Genomic DNA, 23,441 nt, shown 5'->3' on the forward strand with positions numbered 1-23,441 from the left:
GAGGTCCAAAAGGACATTATGACGGATTATGCTCGCTCAAAAAAATGGTAGAAAAACAAAACAAACAGAACTTGACTTTTCCCAATCCAAGCTGTAAAAATACAATCCGCCCGTGAAGAAAGGAAATGGCCCCATCCCACCAATCACCACCCCAAACCCCTTTTATGTGCAAAAGAGAAACCTTAAGAAATGAGAAAATTGTTGGTGCGGTGTGAGTTCGAATGGATGGTCACTTTAATCGGCTGGTCGAGTTCCGGTTTCGCGTTCCGGCTCCTGAGTCCCCCGTTATTTTCGAGGTAGCCATTAATGACCCAATGTACCTGTGATGAGAAGCCCCCGGTTAGTTACTGCTGTGTGCGGAGATAGACCCGTGCTGGTCCTAGAACCAAGTATGGAAAGCCAGACAGTGGTTGGCCAGAACGCGGAATAAGAATGAGGGGAAAGCCAAAGGTGGGTCGTACTCTTGCAAAAAGCGGTTTTCTCCTTCCAGTTTATCGTGCTCTTCGCGAACCTTATCGACACGATCTAGTAATGCCAAAAGACCGGACTGAAGGGTTTTGGCTTGTCTAGCGGAGGAATAAAAAGCTATCGTTAGCCCGCTGTAAACGAAGAGATACCGTGGTGATCGAAGCGAACAAAGAGATGGAACTCACTGTTCTAACGTAGCCTTCGCTTCCCTGCCTATTTTCTCCAACTCTTCGCTGTTCCGTCGGGGGCTCATACTTCGTGCATCGTCTTCTCCATAGACCTCTCTTTCTATCACCGGTGATCTGCCTCTTTCTACCATATCGCCGCTACATCGTGAACGTGCATCGTGAGTTGCGTGGTGGTCCATAGGGTCTTGGTCTCCGCGTATGGAGTCGGGGGTAAAGGAAGCGGATGAGAGTGTAGGTGATTCAAGTACTCCGACCTGGGAACGAGAAGAATAGGTTCGGTTAATAGGAGGCCTCGCTGACGACATGGTCAAGTTAAGGTGAAAGGAACGAGTGGTGGTGGTGGTGGTGGCGACGGTAGCGGAAGGAGCAGTAGAAGTAGGGGTAGTAGTAATGACGGCAGCGGCGGAGAATGTTGAAGATGCCAGCTTCTCGTACTGTACCGGTAGTTGTCTGAGACTCGGCCAGGTGGTGTGGTTGTAGTTTTAGTGGTGGAGGGGGTTGTCTACTTGTATAATAAAGAGGGGAGAGGCGGTAACGCCAGACTAGAGCAATAACCGCCACAAACAGAGAAACAGGCACTTGCCAGAAGGACACTGAAAAGTTGGAAAACACAAAAAAAAAAGACAGAATGGAATAGAATGGTATCAGATGAATGGAAGAGATGATGAATAAGTAGAAGACTTAAAAGCGAAGCACGTAGGTCTCTCTTATTATTAACATTTAAAAAAAAAAACACTTCTTTTCTTTTTCTCTTTTTTTCCCTTTCTGACCTTTTCTTCCGTTTTTCCTCTATTCTCTCCCAGGGTTTCTCCTTCTGCAGAAACAGCCAGCGGTGAGGAAGTGATTTCTTTTTTTGCGGGTCTTGAATGCAGTGGTGTTGGACTGACAGTGGTTGGAGGGAATGAGAGGCAGCGGTGATATGTCTATTATTTAGATGGTCGTGTGGTGGAAGGGGGGGGGGAGAGAAGGTGGAGGAATAACAGTGAACGGCGGCGACGGGAGAATAAGAATTGTAGCGTGGGACGGCAACTTTGCTTCGAATTACTCGAGTAGAGGAGGGTGGAGATGGCTCTCTCTCTCGTTCTCGAGTGTATCCGTTTTAGCTGCAAGTCTCTTTCTGTCTTTCGTCAGACCGTTTTGTAAAAAGGTGTCTCTGCCTCTCGCTACTGGCGTATCGTGGGTGTATCGCACAGGACCTAAATCCTTCTATATCGAGCAGGAACACTTTACCACACACTAAGATGCGTGTGAGGATGCAAATGGGAACTCAAAAAGGGTGCGGGTGCCCGGATGTATATGTACGACGTGTGGGTGAAGGAGTACGAGTAGTAGAGCAGGGTAGAGCAAGGGTAGTGAGTTCAAAGTGTACCAATCAGTGCTCGTTTCTCCCCCGCCTATCTTCCTCCACTTTGCTCACTCCCCTTCCCCCCAAATGAGATTGAGAGTGAAATGTCCACAGAGACGTGCTTGCACGATACGAGTACCGGGAAGTGCTACGACTCTATTTCTTCCGTGCTGCACCTGCGGAGGAAGGTAGCTCTCTGCCTGCCTACATAACTTAACCTACTTGTACTCGAGTACGAGTACAGTGTCATACTCCTGCATGCTTTCCAGCTTCTCAACCTCTGGCAGAGAATAAATAGATACAATACAATAACAATACAAGAAAAGAGAGGGTTCGGGGATCCAGGAGCAGGCACTTGCCTCCCTCATCATCATCATCACCCTCCCTTCCCCCAACGTTCATGCTTCCAAAAGTGGTGAGTAAATGACGCTATTCCGATTCCTTCCTCCCCAAAGCTACTTCGCCCGCTCCCTGCCCTCCTCAGCCTTCCCTGGGCCGTGTACTTGTACTAGTACTTGTCTCTTTTCTGGGATGAAATGGTGAGATCGCAGACCATCGCTCATCATCGTGCCCCTTCCCTTTCCCAATGATAAAGTCAAAGATGCGTCTGGCTCGCTCTAGGCAACTTTCTGAGGTAAACTGTCGCGATGGGTGTCCCCCGATGCCGGGTGAGCACTTACACTGCCGCGTTACTTCTTTCCCGGTATAACCTCTTTTTTTTTTCCCCACCCCTCACAACTCATTACCCTAAACGGCCTCTGTAGGCTCGTGATTCATTTCTTGTGATTTATCATTGCACAGTAGCCGATATCAGGGAGGTCTTTTTTCCTTTTCTTTTTCTGAGAGCTGATAAGATGCCCGCCAGAATGGGGGAAAGAATGCCCAGTTTGACAGAATGCCCGTCAGCAGAGAAGTTAAAAAATCCTGAGCGGTGTTCCCTTGGCCCAAAAGGTACCGGTAGACTTCTCCAGACAACAAAATGAGCCCCCGCCATTTCTGTCTTAAATAATTTACGTTTAGGATGACAATTAGCTTACACCGAATTTGTTTTGTGAATTTCATAAACCGAACCAACCGATCAGATAGAACCGTGTGGAATTTTGAATTTTGAAAGTATGATTGCTTGAATCAATGCATCTCCCTAAGATGAATTGCAATGATAACTTTGAATAAACGTGGTGTCGAAATATCAGGTGGGATGTTTAGCTATTAAAACACCTATTGTTGGCATTCCATCAACACGGACATCCTATTCCTCTGTTCTTGTTTTGGCGGGCATCATACCGGTATCAGTTTTCCGTTTTCTTCTTCATTTCTTTCTCATTCTGCTGCTTCTCTCTTTCTCCCTCTCTTCTTTGCTGGGGAAAGAGGGAGAAAAGACTGTTTTTTTTTTGTGATTCCTGCACAAGCTGTGCTCTACTCGTGCTAGCCCAAATTTCCCTCTGCGAATTAGACGTTTCCTCTTTGTCACACTTTATATCACCCCGAATTAAAAAGACCACCTGCTTTCTCGGGAAAAAGTAATTAAAATAGGTATTCAAATCATTTATTCTTCCTAAAGGATAACTGCCCAACGGGCATGTGTACCCAATGGCATTATGTCCCAGTAATAAGCCAACACCACCCTAATCCAAAACAATAAAATAAAAAATACCATGGCCAAATGCCATCTCGCAACCCTCCTCCCAAACATAAAACCAGCAGTCTCACAGGCGCTCATTCCACCAGTGGAATCCTGGATTAATGCATCTTACTGCCTCGCAACTACTCCTTCAAAATCAATCAAAATCACCCCCACATATCCTAAAACAAGCAATCAATTTATCCAACCCCACCCTCAGCTCTTCCCCTGAGCCAACAAAGAAACTCCCCCGACTATGTATCCCAACACTTAGGGGTATATTGCAGATGTGCCAGTACTGCATCCACCTCTACCGGACACCATCTGCAATATCCTTTCTCCACCCCCAACTTATGCACCGCCTATCACAAGGTCACTGACATCCTGTATTCCACCCCGCATCCATCGCACTTCTCCTCAAGCATCTCCCAGAATTGCACAGTCTACCTACTCACAATCCTGGATTTTGCTCAAAGTGGTACTGTTGCGACCTGAATAATATGTTGGTCCTACAGGCTTTATACGAATAGTCCTTACCGAGTCTAATCAAAAACGGGTATTGGAACTTGACTGCAAATGGCAGTACCAGCAGGTTGCATAGATGTCCAGCACCCCCGGCCCCCTCACATCTCTCACAAGCTATGTAATCAGCAATCTCGATCACGTAGCCATCATTCCCGTTCACAAATAACGTCCTCTCGAATGGATTACTAGCCACTACGCGAACACCACCAATATTGCTTTTCCTAGCTGGCATTCCGAGTCCCAACCAGTGGTGCTTCTGCTACCACATCACCCATTCTTCCAGGTACTTGTCTTTGAAGAGTTTGGCCTTATCAGGTCTGGATTCAGTGTAATGCTCACACTGGACTAAATGCATCCTATCATTACTCCTGATGCAGTCACCATGATCCTCAATACCAGCCCCACTCCTCAGCCTCACCAGAACATATTTGTCCATCCTTGATAAACCCCTCAAATGTTGGAGTTTGGTGGGTTTCCTAGAGTAGTACTCATACTCTTCATCCTGGTACCAAGCTATCCACTCTCACTGCCTAAGATCGTTCGCCACCATCTCATTCCTAATCCTGAAGGAGTTGGTAATAACATGGCTGGGACTCCTCCCAACCCAGCCCCTCATGATCTTATTGGCTTCTTCATTGCCGTGAATTCCTATATGGCCCGGGTCTCACTGCAGACCCACACTATTGGACTGGTTCAATAGAGGCACGAGTACTTCCCAAATACCTGCCGTCTTATTGTCACAACCAATATTTCTCGCCATCGAGAAAATCATTTGACAATCCAACAGTACAAGAACTCTTCAACAGGCAGGAGCAATGATGGCCACACTCAAATATGGTAGAGCCAAAGCCATGCTGGAAGAAAGCTAATTGAGCTAAAATTCACAAGATATGGGCTGATACAGATGATGTTGGCGACAAGATGCTGCTAGGAGTGGTCCAGAGGATGGTAAGAGATGTGCCCTGAGTTCGAGCCACTTGGAGTGATTGTGATTGGTAGAACAAGGGGTTGGAGAAGATGAGGAGTGACGTTCAGAGGCTGAGAAGATGGAGTGCTAAACGTCGGGAGGATTACTGGTTGGCACAGAGAGTGTACCGTGTGACCATGTTGAGTACGAGGGATGGGTATATCATGGAAAGGATTACTACTGCAGCTGACACGGAGGTGTTTGGGTGGATAAGACAGTTTACTTTGAGACAAACCCTGCCTAGCATACTACGCAATGATGGGACGGTGGCCTGGACGCATGCTGATATATCAGAATTGATCACTGAGCAGCTGCAGCCCAGACCAGAGATGATGTAAACCCAATCTGAGATTAAGATTGGGCCATGCGATGAGGTGGAGTTTACCGTTACCCATAGCCCAGTCAATATGACTCCCGAATGAGATGGCATAACTTACCCTTTCTGCTGGTTCCTTATAAGGGCCAACGTGAAAGCCTTCTAGCTGATGATCAAATATGGTTTGAGATATGATCACTTGGAATGGCAAATGGCAGAGAGTGTCCTCATTGAGAAGGCTGACAAACCCTGGTATAATGTTGTTAAATTGTAGAAGATGATTTATTTGCTGCCCGTATTAGCTAAGATTGTCAAGCAGGTGGTGCTGATCAAACTCCCGCGTCAGCTGAAGTTGGAAGAGACACAGTTTGGGTCATGGAGGAAGAAGGGAGTTCATGACGCCATGGTGGTAGTGTTGGAATTTTGCCAATTCTACTGAGATAAGGCCCAGATGATTGTCTCGATGGATGTGGAAGGGGGGTTTGATCATGTGGATTATAATCTCCATTCCAATTTCCTGGTAGCACAGGAGGTGTGCTTGGAGCTAGTGTGCTGGGTCCGGAGGTGGTGTCTGAGGCGCACGGTACATTTTCATTTCAACAGACTGGTGTCAAAGGACTACTATATGACTTGCAGCAAACTACAAGGGTCACCGTTGTCCCCCTTTTTGGTTGGGGCATATGTGGCTGACATATTTAGGCCCAGCTACGTACAAGTATTTTGGTTGGAAGGGTGGTCAGTAGTTGCGTAGATAATAGTATAACTTTGGTGGCCGGTCCTTTGTAGGATGTAGTCAGTGGAGACGCACAGGAGATGTTCTTGGACCGCCGGAGGGTCGCATAGGGAAGGAGTATGGACTTCTCTGAGAGAAAACTGCAGTGGCTGGGGCTGGGTGATACGGTATGGGATGGGGTTGATTTCGGTGATGTGTGTTTGGAGCGGGTTGAGTGCCTTAGGGTGTTTGGCTACTACCTGAATAAGCATATGCACTGGGACTACCATGTCAACTATTGGCTGAAGAGAGGTTTGGGAGTGAGGAGGAGAATTGGGGGATTGATGAAAAGGTGGGAGGGGATAAGGGGATTGGCACCTGGGAGGCGTACTGGCTAATACAGGCTGTATATCTTCCGACTGTTTGCTATGGGCTTGAGTTCTTGATTGACTTTCTGTCTTATGTGAAGAGAATTCAGGTTCATGTGAATGATTGCATCTGGAGTATGTTCCAGACCCCGATGAAACTCGCCAATAATACCCTGAGTGCCGAATTTAGAGTGATCCGTGTTATTATTCAGGGGCATTACTTGCAGAAAAGGTACTATGACAGGATGATTACATAATGCTTTGGGGAAGATTTTCCATAGTGGTCGGCGACCAGGGTAGATTGGGAATTTGATGGGGCGAAGGCCATGGAATTGCACTCTGATAAGGAGTTGAATGTCAGACTGTCCATCCGTGTTGACCGGGGTAAAGCGAAAGCCTTGGTGGCTTACTAGGAGTTTGAAGTTATGAACGGGTGGATGATGGTATTCACTGACGGATTCAAGACTGACAAGGGTACTGCCTGTAGGTGGGTAGCTTACTTTGATAGTATTAGGATTAAGTCCAGGAGGTTCAGTGTACCATCGAAATGGTCGATTGTGGAGTGTAAGCTGATGGCTGTAGTTAATGTACTTTCAAGTATGACCATCATTGCTCCTACTTGTCAAAGAGTGGTTGTGCTGTTGGATTGTCAACCGATTCTCTTAATGGTGAGAAATATTGGTTGTGACAATAAGACAGTAAGTATTTGGGAAGTGCTTATGCCTCTATTGAACCAGTTCAATAGTGTGGGTCTGCAGTGAGTCCCTATTTATATAGGGATTCCTGGCAATGAAGAAGTCGATAATATCACGAGGGGCTCAGTTGGGAGGAGTCTTGGCCATGTTATTACCAACTCCTTCAGGATTAGGAATAAGATGGTGGCGAACGATCTTAGGCAGCGAGAGTGGGTAGCTTGGTACCAGGATGAAGGGCATGAGTACTACTCTAAGAAACCCACTAAACCTGGACATTTGAGGGGTTTATTGAAGATGGACAAATATGTTCTGGTGAGGCTGAGGAGTAGGGCTGGTAGTGACAATCAGGGTGACTGCATCAGGGGCAATAATAGGATGCATTTAGTCCAGTGTGAGCGTTACACTGAATCCAGACCTGATAAGGCCAAACTCTTCAAAGACAAGGACCTGGAAGAATGGATGATGTAGTAGCAGAAGCACCACTAATTGGGACTCGGAGTGCTGGCTAGGAAAAGCAATCTTGGTGGTGTTCGCATGGTGACTGGTAATCCATTTAAGGGGACGTTATTTGTGAACGGGAATGATGGCTGCGTGGTCGAGATTGCTGATAACATAGTTTGTAAGAAATGTAAGGGGACTGGGGGTGCTGGACATCTATGTAAGCTGCCGGCACTGCCTTTTGCAGTCAAGTTCCAATACCCGTTTTTGATTAGACTCAGTAACAACTATTTATGTAAAGCCTGTAGGGCCAACATGTTATTCAGGTCGCGACAGTATCACTTTGAGTGGAATCCGGGATGTGTGAGTAGGTGGACTGCGTAATTCTGGAAGATGTTTGAGGAGAAGTGGAATGGACACGGGTTGGAATATAGGGTGTCGGTGACCTTGTAGTGGGCGGTGCATGAGTTGGGGGTGAAGAAAGGATATTGCAGATGGTGTCTGGTAGAGGTAGATGCAGTACTGGCATATCTGCAATAACCCCTAAGTATTGGGATACATAGTCGGGAGACTTTCTTTGTTGGCTCAGGGGAAGAGCTGAGGGTGGGGTTGGATAAATTGATTGCTTGTTTTGCGATGCATGGGGGTGATTTTGATTGATTTTGGAGGAGTGGTTACGAGGCAGTAAGACATATTAATCTGGGATTCCACTGGTGGAATGAGCGCCTGTGAGACTGCTGGTTTTATGTTTGGGAGGAGGGTTACGAGATGGCATTCAGCCATGGTAGTGTTTATTTTATTGTTTTGGATTAGGGTGGTGTTGGCTTATCACTGGGATATAATGCCGTTGGGTGCATATGCCTGTTGGGTGGTTATCCTTTAGGTAGAATAAATGATTTGAATACCTTACAGTGGAAGATGGGTATGAGAAGCGGATATGATTTATTTAGATCTGCGATGCGAACTAAAAGCGTCCAGCACTCCTAGGCAGTGCAGTACCCGTACCGGTACTGCATGCTACTCGAGTACATCACACCTGTTTTTTTATTTTTTTATTTTTGATCTTTATTTTATTTTACAATTCGGGACGCACTCTCTACGGTACCGTACTAGTACTGTACACAGGAAGAAAGTGTGTAGGGCTTTTGTTGGATCATTTTTAACTCATTTCATTCCTTTTTTTTTCCTTTTTTTAATACGTCGCTAGGTTATGCAATGTAATTCGTGCGGGTCCAATGATGAAGAGGGGGGGTGGAAACGAAATGACAGGCATGGATGGTAGAACACTTATGACGAGTGTTTTGTCGGAGGTGCTGTTGATATACTCGAGTATGGGAAAAGAGCGACGGGGCGGTGGGTGGGGGGCTCACCCTTTACGAGGATTGCTTGGGCATGCCTCCGTTAGGAGGTCAATTGGGGTGGGTTGGTTTGATCTACGCTGAGACTAGGTTTTGGGCTTGGGGGGGGAAGAACATATCATAAATCCATTGAGCGCAGCTCTGCAACCGTAGGAACTGGTGATTGACGAATTGAAGTGGGCCTGTGAGACATGGTCGGGGGGGGTCGGGGGAAGGCTTGGAAGAATGGTCAGGTACTTGTATCATACAGTTAGCGATTCTTGTCTTAAATCATTTATTCTTGTCGCTAGATGGTTAACAGTTGGCCGTATCTGGCACTGTGCCAAAATCTTACACATTACTCCTTCTATTACGAGCCACGAGCCTGCGAATGCGCCATAGTGGCCGGAACTGGAAGCTGTGTTGCTGAACGGGGAACGGGGAAGGGAAGGTAGGGGACGTCTGCCATAATACTGCTGTTATAAGTTACAGTGCTCTTCTTCCTCCCTTTTTTGAAACCGTCTCAGCATAAGCGTCTGGGGAAGAAAGTCTTTCTGCCTCGTTTTTACTTGTAATTCCATTTCTCGTGATACAGGCCAGCGCTCACTCTGCCCCACCCCCTCTGGCAATAAGTTAAGTATCGATACCGTATGATATCTTGAGTCAACGTTCCACCATTTCTGAATGGCAGGTTGCCGAAGCCCTAATAATGCCAAGGTGATTAACCTTTCCTTTTTTATTTTATTTTTCAGAATAGGAATGCTGAGGCGTTTGGGGTCAGCTATGATATCGTATCACGCACTGCTGCTGTTGTATCATAGCGAGTCGGAAGAATTCAAAAATAAGCCACCTGCCCAGGCAACAGCTGTTCGCTGGGCGGGCCACACAGAGCTAATTTAGCTACGGTGGGATGCGATATCAGAGTTGTAGACTATGGCAGTCGCTGGTTTTTCGTTAGTCGTGGTGCTGCCGCTGTTGGATATCATCTCGAGCACTATCAACGAATTGGTCGGCTGGAATGACACTAAGGAGCCGGGGGGGAGAACGGAGAAGCCACTCCTTTACCTCTTTGAATTCTCCACACCTGTCATTCCCATGTAAAAGCCGGTAGGCCCTCCCCACGGAGATGTGGACTAGTCTCCGTACTGTACGAGTACTTGTATTAGTACAAACCCTGTACTCGAGTACATGGGTTAGGTGCTCAAGCATGGTACTGTGCTTGTATACGATAACAACTCTCCCAGTACTTAAAATACGGTATCCTTTTCAACTTTGAGCACTAAGTTAGCTCTGCGTTACCACGTCTTTCCTTCTATCTATAGCCAGTGATACGGCACCCATATCACCAACTGTCCGAGCATGATGGGACAAATTAGGCCAACTCTCTTTCTTTTTTGTTGGACTGGATGGCCCTTCTAAACGAATTCATAGAATATACCGCACCGTCCCGTACGGAGATTCTCAATTGCTGTATCGCGACAATTCAAGGGGTTGGCTTTGTGATTTAACAGGTTTCACTTTTCTTTGTCGAGTTGTTGCGAGTATCCAGCGGCTACAGAAGCTGGCCACAGAGTTTACAACAATAACGAAGGGTGGAAGCACAGTTAGACTTGGTGAGAGTAGCACTTGGCTGGTGAGGGGTTCCAACGTCATTTGGTACCGCATTTTCTATCCTCCGGAATAACAGCGGAGCCATCCCTGATCATCACGTTATTCCTACTCTTCCCACTGACTCAACATCGTCTGGTGCTCTCTTGTCTTGTTTGTCCCTTTTGTATGATAACGGCCGATATTGGAGCTGAGAGATCGCCAGGCTTCCCCCACAGCTCCTGCTTTGAACCAACAGCTCCCCCCCTCCCCCTGTCTTGTCCTGCTGCCCTATCTCCTGCATCATAGCCTAATAGTCCATCCTGACCCTTGATTGTTTTGTTTTGTTTTGTTTTTGATACTAGTCTGCTTTGACATCCAACGCCCCCCGAGATACGGTGCAGTTACCGCGTCTCTCCATTGTTATCATTTCCGCCCGAGTTGGAGTGTTCTTTACAGCGGTCGTCGGTTTAGTATCATATTGCTTTTTGTGGTTGTGGTGTTTCCGCTGCCCTTGCGCCCCAACCCCCCGCCTTGTGTGAGGTCGGATATCGAGGCAACGTCAACCCACCCTACCGAACCGGTCCAACTAGAAGCAGAAGCAGTGCCCTGTGACGATTGCTATCCTGCTACATTATCGCCTTCTGCCATCTACTGTCAATAACTACACTTTCCCCCACACTGCCTCATCACCTCCCCGATGTCCCACCGCCTGCGTCGAACGGGTCCCGGGGGTTCACAACGCTCAAGGCAATCAGTCCTGGTGACCGCTGACGATGCTTACACCTATGCCCTCCGCTGCGCTTACCTGGCCTACCTGCTCCAGCCTCGTCCTAGGCGGCAGGTCCCCGCTCCCGCCCCTCCACAGATCCATCGTTCATCGACCAGCTTCCACGAGTTGATGCGGGATTTCTCTAGCCACACGAGCCGAGGATCGAAGGGAAACAAGTTTCCTAAAGGCTTTCTACCCGCCCTTCAGCCGAGGCTAGAAGGTGTGGTTATGGGAAGGGAGTTTGGTGCCGAATACAAAGATGCTGCTGTGAAGCGAACATTCGGAGCCTTCTACGCCGCTTTCAGGGAGCCTCGTTTCTATGAGGGAGTAGCGAAGTCTCGACGGGCTGAGGACTTAGTCTTGATCTTTTACTCCTCGGCTACTAAGGAATTGCAGAAGGTCAAGCAAGATGATTCATGGAAATGGCTGACGGACCGCCATGTTGCATTATTCGTGAGGCTTATGTACAGCGTCCTTAAGGATAAGGATTGGATCGGGAGTTACCCCGAATTGGCGTCACAATTAGCCACTTTGGAATCTAAGCTGCTTCAACATGATCAGAACCTGGCTGAGGAGACCCCGCGGACTTCGACGGCGATGGTCGCGGGCCCCCCGGCACCCTTGAGCTACAACGTCAATGACATGCCCCTGGTGAAGGTGGTAGCTAGGGTTTTCGGTGTATCTCTGCAAACATGTCAGCAAGACATTAACATGAATAAGCCCATTTGGACGGAGAAGGCAGCCCTCATGGATATGAAGGCATATAGTAATAACTTAAGTCTCGGCAATACTAGACGGACATTGCGGAGTGACGATTTTGATACGGATGAAGCATGGGAAGCGTGGCGGAGGTTAGAGACACCGGCTCTCTCCCAGATCATGCTCGGAATTGTACAGTCAAACCCTTCGGAGCTTGCGAAAACGACTTCTGGTCCGAGCCCGATTACGGCTCGACCACAGTCTTTGCAGCAAAGCAGTGCATATCCCTATCATGACCTTTCACGCTCATCCACATCGTCGGATGCATCTTCTTCTTTGTACGGCTATGACTACCCGGCCGACATGGGAAATTTCGATGTGTCCTCTCCTGTCGCTGATGACACGCTTGACACGCCGTATACCTATATTCCACCGGACCCTCGAGTCTATTTTCGCCACGTGGTTGAAAAGTGCCTTTCGTACGACCTTCGGGATCCTGATGCTCTTCCGATGGACATCCCAGGGGCTGATCCTACAGTACTTCTTTCGAAGAGCTCATTGGATCTTTTGAGTGAGTGTTGTACACGCTGGCGCATTCCACAGTTTTCTAGATCAATCTTGTTCTTGGATGCTATCCGGAAGTTTTATCAGGACCAAGACATCGACCTTGTTACTTTGGATACCGCTTGGCTATATGCTAAGGGGTCCACCGATTTTGATTGGCGAACTTGGACGGTAGCGGATCAAAACCTCTATCGCCAGATATTGTCATCTATCCATGGTAGCCTCCTCGGAGATCTCTATGATCTTCTCCAACATGCATTTGACCCAAAAACTAAGCCCATTGGGCGGGTTATGTATATTCTAAACCAGCACATATACGAGGACCCATTATTCACATCGAGTAGCTTGGAAAGCTACATTGAACAATTGAAAGATGGGTTACGGAATAAGGCATCTGAAGTACTCAAGGAAATTGTTAGCGAGCTACCCCAGGATAGAAACGAGTTGGATCCGTTTCACCTGGTTGAATTGACTCAGAAAATTGTTAAGCTAGCGGAGAAAATTAACAAACGCTTTAAAGAACCTATCATGGGGTATGTTTTTGTTAATCCTCGTCCATTGATATTTTACGCATTTTTATTTTTATTTTTTAGTTACCGTTCTAACATGGAAATCCGCCTGACTAGGTCCGTGGATCCAATGGTGATATTTGTTGAGGTTGTGTTTCCAGAATATGCTGCTGTTGCACGGGATGTAGTTCTTGGGATTATGCAGGCGTACCAAGAAAAGAACCAAGAGGTGGAGATCGAAGACGGATTCGATCTTTACAGGGAGCTATCGGAGATTCGCCGAATCTATGGAGACATGTTTCCCAAAAACAAATTCCCAATTCATCTTGAAGATTTTCTAGCAGACTTTGTGTGGCGCTGGATTAAGAATACTGATGCCAAAGTGATCGGCTGGGTTGATGAAGCTATCAAGCACGATGACTTTATTATAAGGATTCGTGAGGAGCAAGGGCGCGAGCCCACGGATGATGAACGCCACACAATGTCTGTAGTGGATATTTTCCGCTCGCTGAATCAGACGGTCGATTACATCAAGAAGCTCGAATGGAAGGACGACGTTCAGCATGGGAAATTCATGACGGCTTTAGCCAAGACCCTTGGCAGTGGAATTGCCAGATACTGTGAAGTGTTAGAAAAGCTGTTTACCTTTGAAATGGATAGACAAACTCCGGAACAGGAAGCCGCAGCGCGCCAAACAAGGCAGCAAAGATGGATGGCTATGGCGCGAGACGCGTGGAGTAATAAGGATAAAATTGAGCCATTCCAATTTGCTCCAGAGGTATACCTATTCTCAATTCTGCGATATTCTAAACATCCAAAAGCTAATGGTTCCTAGTCGTGTACAAAACTCAATAATGTTGAATTCGCCCTTCAACAGCTTGATAAGTTGGAGCACACTGTCAATGTTGACGGGGTTGCAGCAACACTTGCAAGACACTCTCCACCCGTTACTCAACAAAGAAAGAAATCCAGTAACTATGTTTTTACTATCAAGATCGTGGAGGCTGAAGACCTGAAAGCTATGGATATTAATGGCTTCAGCGATCCTTACGTAGTTTTGGGCGACGAATATCAGAAGCGATTGGCAAAAACTAGAGTCATATACAGCAACCTCAACCCGAGGTGGGAAGAGACAGTGGATATTACTACACAGGGGCAGATTTGGTTGACAGCGACGGTGTGGGATTGGGATACTGTCGGAGACCATGACTGTGTTGGGAGAACTAGTATTAAGCTGGACCCATCCAACTTCGGGGATTTCCTGCCAAAGGAATACTGGCTTGATCTGGATACTCAAGGAAGGCTTTTGCTGAGGGTTAGTATGGAAGGTGAACGAGATGACATTCAGTTTTGCTTCGGAAGAGCGTTCAGGACACTGAAGAGAACTGAAAGGGACATGACACGGCAGATTACAGATAAGGTAGGAAATTCTTCTCGTTTGAGCGATACTTGGCCTAACAAAATTTCTAGTTGTCTGCATATATCCATCACTGCCTCTCGCGCTCTGCTCTGAAGAGTGTACTTTCTAAAGGGTATAGCATATCAGCAGTCTCCAACTTATTTAGTCGTACAGGGCTGGGTGGTAATCGCCCACCGTCAACCGGTGGGCAAGGAGTAACTGAGGCGGAGATTGCAGCAGCTGTTGTCCCACTGACAGATTATTTCAATGAGAATTTCGCAATCTTGAATCAAAACTAACTAGTGCTGCCTTGACTTTGGTAATGTCTAAGCTGTGGAAAGAGGTTTTGGTTACTATTGAAGGCCTGCTTGTGCCCACGCTTTCAGATAAACCATCTCAACAAAAACAGTTATCTCCACAAGAGACCGAGACGGTCTTTAAATGGTTACAGGTAATTCCCCGAACCCCCGAGCGATCATATGAAAACAAGAACTAAAACGACGGAGCTCATGTTCGACTTCTTCCACGCTGTGGACGAACATACAGGCGAAGCAACCGGTGTCCCAATAGACGTCCTCAAATCCCCAAAATACCACGAACTCCAATCCCTAAACTTCTTCTACTTCGAATCAACCGACAACCTAATTCGCACATCAGAACGCATGGCCAATGCCTCCGCGGCCCGTCAACAGCAGGCCCGCCAGAAGTTGATAGAAAAGAATAATCCGGCACCCACAAGCTTTGGCGGATTCCTCGGAGTCCCAGGCGCGAAGCGCACGAAATCTGTTTTGATGAGTAGAAACCTGGGTACTATGCGGAAAGCAAAGGAAGAGAAACGCAGAGAAGCCCAAGCTGAGCCCAACGATGATATGATTTTACGAATCCTACGTATGAGGCCGGAGGCTGTGTCGTACCTCAAAGACCGCAACAGACAGAAGGAGAGGCTCGCTGCTGCGGCGGCGGCCGAAGCGATCGTTCGTCAGAGTATGGGTTCCGGTGGGGGGAGGATGGGAACGATGGTCCCTGGTGGCCCTTCTAGAAGGTGATTTTAGGCTTTTTTTTTCTTCGATAGTGCTGGGGAGTTATATTCTTAATGTCCACTCTACTCGAGTACACTACCCTGCTCTACTCGTTGGCGTTAGTTATCTGGCTTGGCTTTGGTTGGTTGGTTGGTTGGTTGGTCGGTTGGCTGGCTTGCTTTGGGGGAATGGAATGTGGTCTGATTGGCTGGCTGGCTGGCTGGGGCTGGATGGAAATATTGGGCTTTTTTTTTCCACTTGCCATTTTTTTATATCTATTTTGTGCTTTGCCTGCGTGCTTGGGGTTCGTATTATTATTCCCTTCATTTCTTTTCTACAATATCTATTCCAATGATGAAGGGTGGATTGCCCGCGCTCTGAGAACCATTTTTTCTTACTTTCCCCCCTTCCCTTTTGATCACAGTACCGGTAGTGGGTAGGGGATGGGATTAAGGAATTTAATACCGTACGGTACTCCCATGGACCTGGGCCCCTTTGGTGATGACTGGGGTCGGTGCTCGTGATGTCTCCGAGTGATGACACATCAGGTTTACAATGCCATGCTCATACCAAATCCTAGAATAGATTACTAAAGCGATATCCTAACAGCCCAAAGGTCCATGTAGTGACAGTATGCGGTTTCCCCTGAAAAAGGCGAAGAGTACATATCTCCCAAGGAGGAAAAAAGGAGAAAAAACCTCCCCAAAATTTCCCATCCATTTCTATAGTATCATGTGAAGGCCGTGGTCCATCCCAAGATACCTTCTCATCCCTCAACTCTACCGATACACCTTGGCCCCTCAACATCTCCCCACCCCCCACACCGCCCTGCCCATTATTACTGTGCCCACGGTGCCCCACTACACGCACACAGCAACCTGCGGAGATTATCACACGGCTCCGAGCCCTCGCAATCAACCCAGCGCCGGATGTGGGGTAGGGCATTTATTTATGAGCGGCCGAGATCTGCTCGGCGTTCCCGGGCTCGCCGGGAACGGGCGTCGGTCTTCGCGGGCATATACGGGGCTTGGGACTTGGAGTGGGTATCGGCTTGTGGGAATTGTGCTGGGGAGAGAGGGGGGGGTTTCTGTGCTGTGTACCCTACGGATGAACGCTGGCTTGCGGAATTTTTTGGACTGAGGGGGGGGGTCGGGAACAGCAGAGCTCTTCAGGGACCGGGCGGTAAGTTGTGGCCGCTCGCTATGTTGGGGATCGTGGTGCGGGGAGGCTTTGTGGTTGTGGATGGGTGTCCGTCGGGGCGTAGCCTACCTGCCTATGACAACTATAGGCTCTACACATAGAGTAGTTTGGTTCGAACGAACCCCGAAACCGGGATCTCTGGAGCGGATGCATGTAGGTAAAGAGGGCCAGTAGAATAATAGTATATGTTCCTAATCAGTACTGTATAGCACGAAAACAGAATCTACTGTATAAACAGAACCAAGGATATAATCAAGGAAGAATCCCACCCCTCCGAGCATATATTCTCACTCGAAGAAAATCGTCAATGAAAGAATCATATCTTTCTATAATAATTATTCGATTAATCGTATTTTTATTTAGTCATCTACAATATAATCCCAACCAAAAAGTCAAAAAAAGAATGAAATAAAATAAAATAAAAAACTACCGTTGATTGAACCATCTACTGATAACACCGCGACCCTTCTCTCCCTAGCTGCGTTTTTTGATTTGAATTCGAATTTGGTTTGGTTTAATATACACGCTTGAAAGGCGGGACCGCCGCACACTCCTCTGTGGCATAGTTAGTAAGATTCAATCAAATATAAGGAGGGGAAGAACGTACTCTCATCTAGGGTATTTCCAACGACTGCACGGTATTTCAAGTCGACCTTACCGTGTTGCTCCTTCTGCCACGACAGTGTATGCTTCATCCAGTTCTCATCGTCACGTTCAGGGTAATCTTCTCTTGCGTGCGCTCCACGAGACTCCTTTCTGGCCGCGGCCGCGTGTGCGGTTTGAGTAGCGCACGTCAGAAGATTGCCAAGTTCAAGTGCCTCAACGAGGTCAGAGTTCCAGATCATGCTACGGTCTTTAATTCCTAAATTATGATAGCTGGCGTCGACCTTTTGAATCTTTTTAACACCTTGGTCCAAGCTTTCCTGTGTCCTGAAGACCGAAACGTCGGTCTGCATAGTCTTCTGCATGTCAAGTCTAATCTGAGCGGTGCTCTTAGAGCCGTCCGAGTTGCGGATCTTGTCTAGGTTGGCAATAGAGGCGGCGCCAATGTCGGCAGATACCGGCTTTAGCGGGGTTCCTGGGGTTAGGGTGTCGCGGATGGTGTGAGCAACGGCACGGCCAAAAACAACGAGATCAAGAAGTGAATTTGCTCCAAGTCGGTTGGCACCGTGGACCGAAACACAAGCTGCCTCACCGGCGGCGAAAAGGCCTGGAACAACTTTGTCATTACCGTTCTCGTCAATAGTCAAAGCCTCACCAGTGTAGCGGGTGGGGATACCGCCCATATTGTAATGAACAGTGGGTAACACCGGAATGGGTGACTTGGTGACGTCAACGCCAGAGAAGATGGCCGCGGTCTCCGAGATACCAGGGAGGCGTTCATGGAGAACCTCTGCTGGCAGATGACTTAGTTGAAGGTATATATGGTCCTTGTCAGGACCAACACCTCTGCCGTTTCTAATTTCTAGAGTCATGCTTCTGGAGACCACATCTCGACTAGCGAGATCCTTCGCAGTTGGGGCGTATCTCTCCATGAATCTCTCACCCTCAGAGTTCAATAGGTACCCACCTTCGCCGCGGGATCCCTCGGTAATCAAACACCCTGCGCCGTAAATCCCGGTTGGATGGAATTGAACGAACTCCAGATCCTGGTTGGGCAGCCCGGCCCGAGCCACCATCGCCATACCATCGCCGGTACATGTGTGGGCGGAAGTGCAGGAAAAGTACGTACGCCCGTACCCACCGGTAGCTAGGACTGTCTTGTGGGCTCGGAACCTGTGGAGGGTGCCATCCTCCTGGTTGTAGGCGATGACGCCCACACACTCACCGTCTTCCATCAGGAGGTCCATTGCGAAGTATTCAATGAAATACTTTGTGTTATGTCTCAGTGATTGCCCATATAAAGTATGTAGGAGGGCATGGCCGGTTCTATGGGCATTAGTTAGGAATGTTGGGGAGACTGTGTACGAAAGCCGGGGAGAAATCATTACCTGTCTGCCGCGGCGCAGCACCTATATGCTTGGCCTCCCTTGCCATACTTCTGTGACTGCCCACCGAACGCACGCTGGTATATCTTCCCATCCTCCGTTCTCGACTATTGTTCCTATGAGCTTTCACGGATAACAAACACAAGGAATGTATATCTAAATAAAAAACTCACAAAAGGACATCCGTAGTTCTCCAGTTCAATGACCGAGGCCGGGGCTTCTCTGGTCATATAGTGGATAGCATCCTGGTCACCAAGCCAATCCGATCCTTTCACTGTATCGTACATATGCCATCTCCAATCATCAGGATGCATGTTTCCAAGTGCGGCATTGATACCACCCTGAGCAGCAACAGTATGTGATCTAGTAGGGAAGAGCTTGGATATACAAGCAGTATTAAATCCCGCCTCTGCGAGTCCGAAAGCTGCACGAAGACCGGCACCACCAGCGCCTACAACAATGGCATCGTATTCATGATCCTAACAAGGGTTTAGAAAAGAAAAAGAACAAAAAAATAAAAAATCCGTGAAACTAGTGAAACAAACTACCGAGAACATACCACAACGGGATATTTGGAGGAAACATGAGGGGAAGCTTCTTTAGCACGGAGTGGCTCGGAGGCAAATATTTTCGCTATTGTTAGGAGTCAGAGATGTGATTTCGTAAGATCTGGGGATTTCAGCGGCAGCGAGCGAGATATAATTGGGAATCTAATTAGCTTCAATTAAAAGGCTACTTACCAGCTGATCTAGTTGCGTGGAATGAGCGAGTCTGCAAACTTGCTACTTGCGAAATCTATGTGTTGTGGTACTTGTGTTAGCTTTGATCATATGGAATTGGATTATAGTAGGGGGGGTTAAAGGTTAATTCATTCAGGACGAACCCGTGAAGATGCGAGCCTTCGCAGAGCGAGGGAGTTCATGGTTTTGTGGAGTGGTAAAAGATGGTCGAGCAAAATGAAAGGCCAGGGACGGTAGAGGGAAGGAGCGATAAAGAGGTGTGCGGACGGGAGAGGGCGGGGAAATCAGAGGAATAAAGGGACGGGATGGTGAAGTGGTGAAGTGCGAAGCGAGAGGGAAATAGTGGTGATGCTGGTTGCTAGGCTTTGCTAGTGGAAGACCCAAAGGTCTGCTTGTGGGTGTCGGAGGAGATTGTCGCGGCACGAGGCACTTCCTCGGTAATCCGTCGTATCCTATGAAGAACTATTAGGTAAGCTGATCTATGAACATTCTTATTGGTTGCTTGTATGTAACTACTCGTAAAAGTTCATTTTGAGTTAAATGTGACCCAAGATACCTGTTGGTGACCATTGAGTGTAGTGTTACTATTTGAAACTGTCATCAGATTCTCATTCCGCTCAATTACTTGTATTAACTTATAATACCAATATCTCAAGGAGGGGTGCGATATATGGTACGACTTATGGTATGGCGGTCGATTTCACCAGCAGAATATCTCTCGTGCTCAAAAGAAATTCGGTCCGGGTAGGCGTTTTTGTCCGCCTTGATGATATCAGTCGGTCACAGCACTAGACTAATGAAATTTTCGGCAGAAAGTAGGGTGTCGTGCTGGTACTGTCTGGTCTACCAGCAGGTTTCCAAAGAGCGGCATTTGAATTTATTATTGCTACAACGAATCCAGAGCTCCAAGGTCTTAGAAGCCAATGCACACCCAATCCCAACTTCAACCATGTGGGTATTTTTCATAATAATAGCTCAAATTTTCTGACTCCAGTACTGTACAATTTCAGGCTCTGCACCTGAACTAACTCTAGATACCTACCTTCTAAACTAATTATACTGCATATAAGTAGCGGTGGAGTTGAATTTGAGATTGCCCTTGATGACTTTCTCGACACTGGACAAGAAGTCCTTCTCAGTCGCTACCTTTCGCCTGGCCCGGATAGCGAACATTCCTAGAAGGTATCAACATTAGACGATGCAAGAATGATTATGGGAACCAAGGGTATTCAGCTCAACACATACCGGCTTCAGTGCACACACTCCGCAATTCAGCTCCAGTGCTATTGGGACAAAGTCTGGAGATTAATTCCCATCTAATGTCCCTCTCAACACTCATGCTCTTTGCGTGAATCCTTAAAACGTTTGCCCTCCCTTCCAAATCTGGCAGACTGAACTCCACCTTTCGATCAATACGTCCAGGCCGGAGAAGAGCAGGATCAAGGGTACTGGGCCGGTTGGTTGCAAACATGACTTTGATGTTTCCTCTAGGGTCGAAACCATCCAACTGGGTAATCAACTCCAACATGGTTCTCTGAACCTCATTATCACCGCCAGCGCCATCATCAAAACGAGCACCTCCGATGGCATCAACTTCGTCGAAAAAGATAATGCAAGCCTTTTTGGTACGAGCCATTTCAAAAAGCTCACGGACCATTCGTGCCCCTTCACCAACATACTTCTGAACAAGCTCTGAACCGATAACACGGATAAAGGTAGCATCGGTACGGTTTGCAACTGCTCGTGCGCAGAGTGTCTTTCCAGTCCCCGGGGGGCCGTAGAGAAGGATACCTTTAGGGGGGTCGATACCGAGGTTCACAAATCGTTCGGGAGATAAGAGTGGGAGTTCGACGACCTCACGAAGCTTCTCAATCTGCTCCTTACATCCGCCCACATCACCGTAGGTAACGTCGGGCTTCTCTTCAACTGTCATCATAGTAACCGAAGGATCGATTCTGGGAGGAAGAGGCAAAAGAATTTGGTACTTCTGTCGATCAACGCTGCAACAACATTCACCTTATATTAAAAAAAGCATTTTTGGAAAGGATCTGTGAAACAACTTACCCAACCCTCATCCCCTCCTCGATATCGGTTGGAGACACTCGTTCCCCAAGGTTAACAACAAATTTTGCAATTTGTTTAACGTTGATCACATATTTGGCCTTCTCTGGGTCATCTGCACTCTGAATGATCTTGGTACAGCGCGCAACTTGTAACGGCTGCTCCTCAGACATGCGCTGCTTGTCCCCCATGACATCCCATAAATGTGGTGGGGCCAACCCCGTATCCGATTCTTTGACACCTACATCCCGGAGAGTCAGTCAGCATAAACTTCTGCATCCGGATGCGATAAAGTTTACCTATTTTTTCGTTAACCTTAGTTTGTAAGTCCTTGATATCCTTCTCGAGTTTCTTTAGAGATGCAGCGTAGGGGGCAGCGCCATAGGTTTTCAGGACTTGGATATCTCTATCAACACCATTTGCGCCTAGTTAATATTGTATCTCCATCACCATATCTGCCCGTCCCATTCAACAAAGCCAAATCGGTAGCACCTTGAAAGGAGACATACTCTTCCGATAGTGGTATAATCTTCTTCTCGTCCTCCTCTTCGTCAGCGAACTTCTTGTACTTTTCCCAGTCTTTTCCAGTGGCACTTGGCATGGTGGTTGGCGTAGAGCTGAAACGTCCTAAAGCAGATCTCAAAGATGCTGATAGGATCTAGTAGGTGATAGATAAATGGGATGATGGAGTTGGTCGATAGCGTGGAGGGTAGATGAAGGTTGAGTTTGTTGGTGTCGAAGCTTAGGAACCAAAGGGTGTAGGAATTCATAGTCTAAGCTCCCAAGTGACCACCAATCAGCCGCGTTCGGGCAAGTGCCCCGCTTGGCGTACAACTCAGAACATACTTTAGTAAATGTGTGAACCAAGCATGCAATTTGGACTGCGATATTAAAAGTCATTGTAAAAGTAGTACTCGTGGAGAAATATAGTATAGTCTAAGGGTATCACGGAGCTCTGGTAGATATATTTTTAGGTAGATAGCGCATATTTTCGTAATATTTCAATGCGCTTCCTTCTCCGGAGCACATACCAATTCTGCGCCTTTTAAATACAGATTTCCACGTATTTTGCAGCCTAAGCTTGACTGATTGGGAATTTGTGGTTTATGTGCACACAAGCAAGAGAGCAGCAAACATCGGTAAAATTGAATATAAATATCTATTTATCATTTTTATCCGACAGTGCTGGAAGCGCTCCGGGGCCACCGAGTGCATCTAGCAATCCGTCATGGGGAAAGGTTCTGGGAACTGCTGGCTGGTCGGGGTAGAGGGCATAGACAATCCCACAAAATCCAAGCATTGTAGCAATGAATATCCCATTCATGGCGAATGCCCATCTTGGCTTGAAGTGAGTATATTCCTCAGGAGAGAACCGGCCGAGGATATCGTCGTCTTCGTGCAGCTATTTTAATGTGATGTTTAGCTAGATGCACGGGGTGGCTTTTAGTGTTAAGGGTCGATCCTACTGGCTCTCCAAAATTGCGACGGCCTTGCTTATCCCACCAATCACCGTAGGGATCTCTGAATTGACGCTTTTCGGCCGGAGGATTCACGTATCCGCCATTCTATTCTCATAGGTATTAACAGAGTCCGAACCAATGACTTTGAGAAGCTAGGGGCCACAAACCATCCCAGGATCGGTTGTATCATCATAGTCTGGGTATTGCTCGAACCTTTGAGGAATTCTGGGGAAACCAGTGATAAAGGTTCTTGCGGAATGAGAAGAAAGGAAGGGAAGCGTCCGGTAGGCTAGAGGCCTCACCATGGATACTCGTTGAGCAAACATCTGAGGTGCAAATTAGATTAGTGTGGCCAACATGTGTAGTTGAAGAGAGGGGAAACCTACCTCGATGAAGATGATGTGGGGCTTGGAGGAGAGATTTGGTGTATGATACTCGAGTGTTAAATTGGATTGTAAGTATA

The 23,441-nt window shown here is 47.4% G+C and overlaps 8 protein-coding genes; 1 reads left to right on the forward strand and 7 right to left on the reverse strand.

Moving 5' to 3' along the window:
- GSTUM_00009768001 (uncharacterized protein) overlaps nt 1-1,601 on the reverse strand; it is a 1,994-nt gene extending 393 nt beyond the window's left edge. Inside the window, exons 1-3 of the mRNA XM_002840896.2 lie at nt 654-1,601; nt 462-566; nt 1-320 (exon numbers count right to left, since the gene is read on the reverse strand). The exon at nt 1-320 is cut by the window's left edge and continues 393 nt beyond it. Coding sequence (XP_002840942.1) covers nt 230-320; nt 462-566; nt 654-961 — 504 coding nt within the window. The 5' untranslated portion in view covers nt 962-1,601 and the 3' untranslated portion in view covers nt 1-229.
- A 9,666-nt stretch (nt 1,602-11,267) lies between these two features.
- Nucleotides 11,268-15,666, forward strand: GSTUM_00009770001 (uncharacterized protein; the record flags this gene model as incomplete). XM_002840897.2 has 6 exons in its annotated part: nt 11,268-13,135; nt 13,229-13,889; nt 13,947-14,531; nt 14,582-14,714; nt 14,783-14,961; nt 15,017-15,666. The coding sequence occupies 6 exons, from the start codon at nt 11,268-11,270 to the stop codon at nt 15,554-15,556; spliced, it is 3,966 nt and encodes a 1,321-aa protein (XP_002840943.1). The 3' UTR covers nt 15,557-15,666.
- Nucleotides 15,667-15,793: 127 nt separating this feature from the next.
- Nucleotides 15,794-16,474, reverse strand: GSTUM_00009771001 (uncharacterized protein; the record flags this gene model as incomplete). XM_002840898.2 has 1 exon in its annotated part: nt 15,794-16,474. The coding sequence occupies one exon, from the start codon at nt 16,472-16,474 to the stop codon at nt 16,106-16,108; it is 369 nt and encodes a 122-aa protein (XP_002840944.1). The 3' UTR covers nt 15,794-16,105.
- A 590-nt stretch (nt 16,475-17,064) lies between these two features.
- Nucleotides 17,065-19,105, reverse strand: GSTUM_00009772001 (uncharacterized protein). XM_002840899.2 has 4 exons: nt 18,891-19,105; nt 18,721-18,824; nt 17,337-18,658; nt 17,065-17,284 (listed from the first exon to the last, which is right to left on the reverse strand). Exons 1-4 carry the CDS (start codon nt 19,029-19,031, stop codon nt 17,244-17,246), a joined length of 1,608 nt encoding a protein of 535 aa, XP_002840945.1. The 5' UTR covers nt 19,032-19,105; the 3' UTR covers nt 17,065-17,243.
- An 8-nt stretch (nt 19,106-19,113) lies between these two features.
- On the reverse strand, nt 19,114-19,854 carry GSTUM_00009773001 (uncharacterized protein; the record flags this gene model as incomplete). XM_002840900.2 has 5 exons in its annotated part: nt 19,601-19,854; nt 19,458-19,512; nt 19,277-19,350; nt 19,163-19,196; nt 19,114-19,124 (listed from the first exon to the last, which is right to left on the reverse strand). The coding sequence occupies exons 1-5, from the start codon at nt 19,637-19,639 to the stop codon at nt 19,114-19,116; spliced, it is 213 nt and encodes a 70-aa protein (XP_002840946.1). The 5' UTR covers nt 19,640-19,854.
- A 559-nt stretch (nt 19,855-20,413) lies between these two features.
- Nucleotides 20,414-21,420, reverse strand: GSTUM_00009774001 (uncharacterized protein). XM_002840901.2 has 2 exons: nt 20,703-21,420; nt 20,414-20,632 (listed from the first exon to the last, which is right to left on the reverse strand). The coding sequence occupies exons 1-2, from the start codon at nt 21,388-21,390 to the stop codon at nt 20,508-20,510; spliced, it is 813 nt and encodes a 270-aa protein (XP_002840947.1). The 5' UTR covers nt 21,391-21,420; the 3' UTR covers nt 20,414-20,507.
- A 31-nt stretch (nt 21,421-21,451) lies between these two features.
- GSTUM_00009775001 (uncharacterized protein) lies at nt 21,452-22,253 on the reverse strand (the record flags this gene model as incomplete). XM_002840902.2 has 5 exons in its annotated part: nt 22,028-22,253; nt 21,818-21,924; nt 21,581-21,759; nt 21,522-21,527; nt 21,452-21,457 (listed from the first exon to the last, which is right to left on the reverse strand). Exons 1-5 carry the CDS (start codon nt 22,117-22,119, stop codon nt 21,452-21,454), a joined length of 390 nt encoding a protein of 129 aa, XP_002840948.1. The 5' UTR covers nt 22,120-22,253.
- Nucleotides 22,254-22,643: 390 nt separating this feature from the next.
- Nucleotides 22,644-23,304, reverse strand: GSTUM_00009776001 (uncharacterized protein; the record flags this gene model as incomplete). The annotated part of the gene is made up of 3 exons (XM_002840903.2): nt 22,644-22,920; nt 22,985-23,083; nt 23,146-23,304. The coding sequence occupies 3 exons, from the start codon at nt 23,302-23,304 to the stop codon at nt 22,678-22,680; spliced, it is 501 nt and encodes a 166-aa protein (XP_002840949.1). The 3' UTR covers nt 22,644-22,677.
- Nucleotides 23,305-23,441: the final 137 nt, after the last annotated feature.

This window comes from Tuber melanosporum (genome assembly GCF_000151645.1).
Source record: "Tuber melanosporum whole genome shotgun sequence assembly, scaffold_60, strain Mel28".
NCBI classification, from domain to species: Eukaryota; Fungi; Ascomycota; class Pezizomycetes; order Pezizales; family Tuberaceae; genus Tuber; species Tuber melanosporum.

Coding starts and splice junctions, on each gene's coding strand:
- GSTUM_00009772001 (XM_002840899.2), bottom strand. CDS start 19,031: ATGCATCCTGATGATTGGAGATGGCATATGTACGATACAGTGAAAGGA. Junction 18,659..18,720: donor TGCTGCGCCGCGGCAGACAG/GTAATGATTTCT, acceptor TAATGCCCATAG/AACCGGCCATGCCCTCCTAC. Junction 17,285..17,336: donor TGGAAATACCCTAGATGAGA/GTACGTTCTTCC, acceptor ACTATGCCACAG/AGGAGTGTGCGGCGGTCCCG.
- GSTUM_00009774001 (XM_002840901.2), bottom strand. CDS start 21,390: ATGACAGTTGAAGAGAAGCCCGACGTTACCTACGGTGATGTGGGCGGA. Junction 20,633..20,702: donor GAGTGTGTGCACTGAAGCCG/GTATGTGTTGAG, acceptor GATACCTTCTAG/GAATGTTCGCTATCCGGGCC.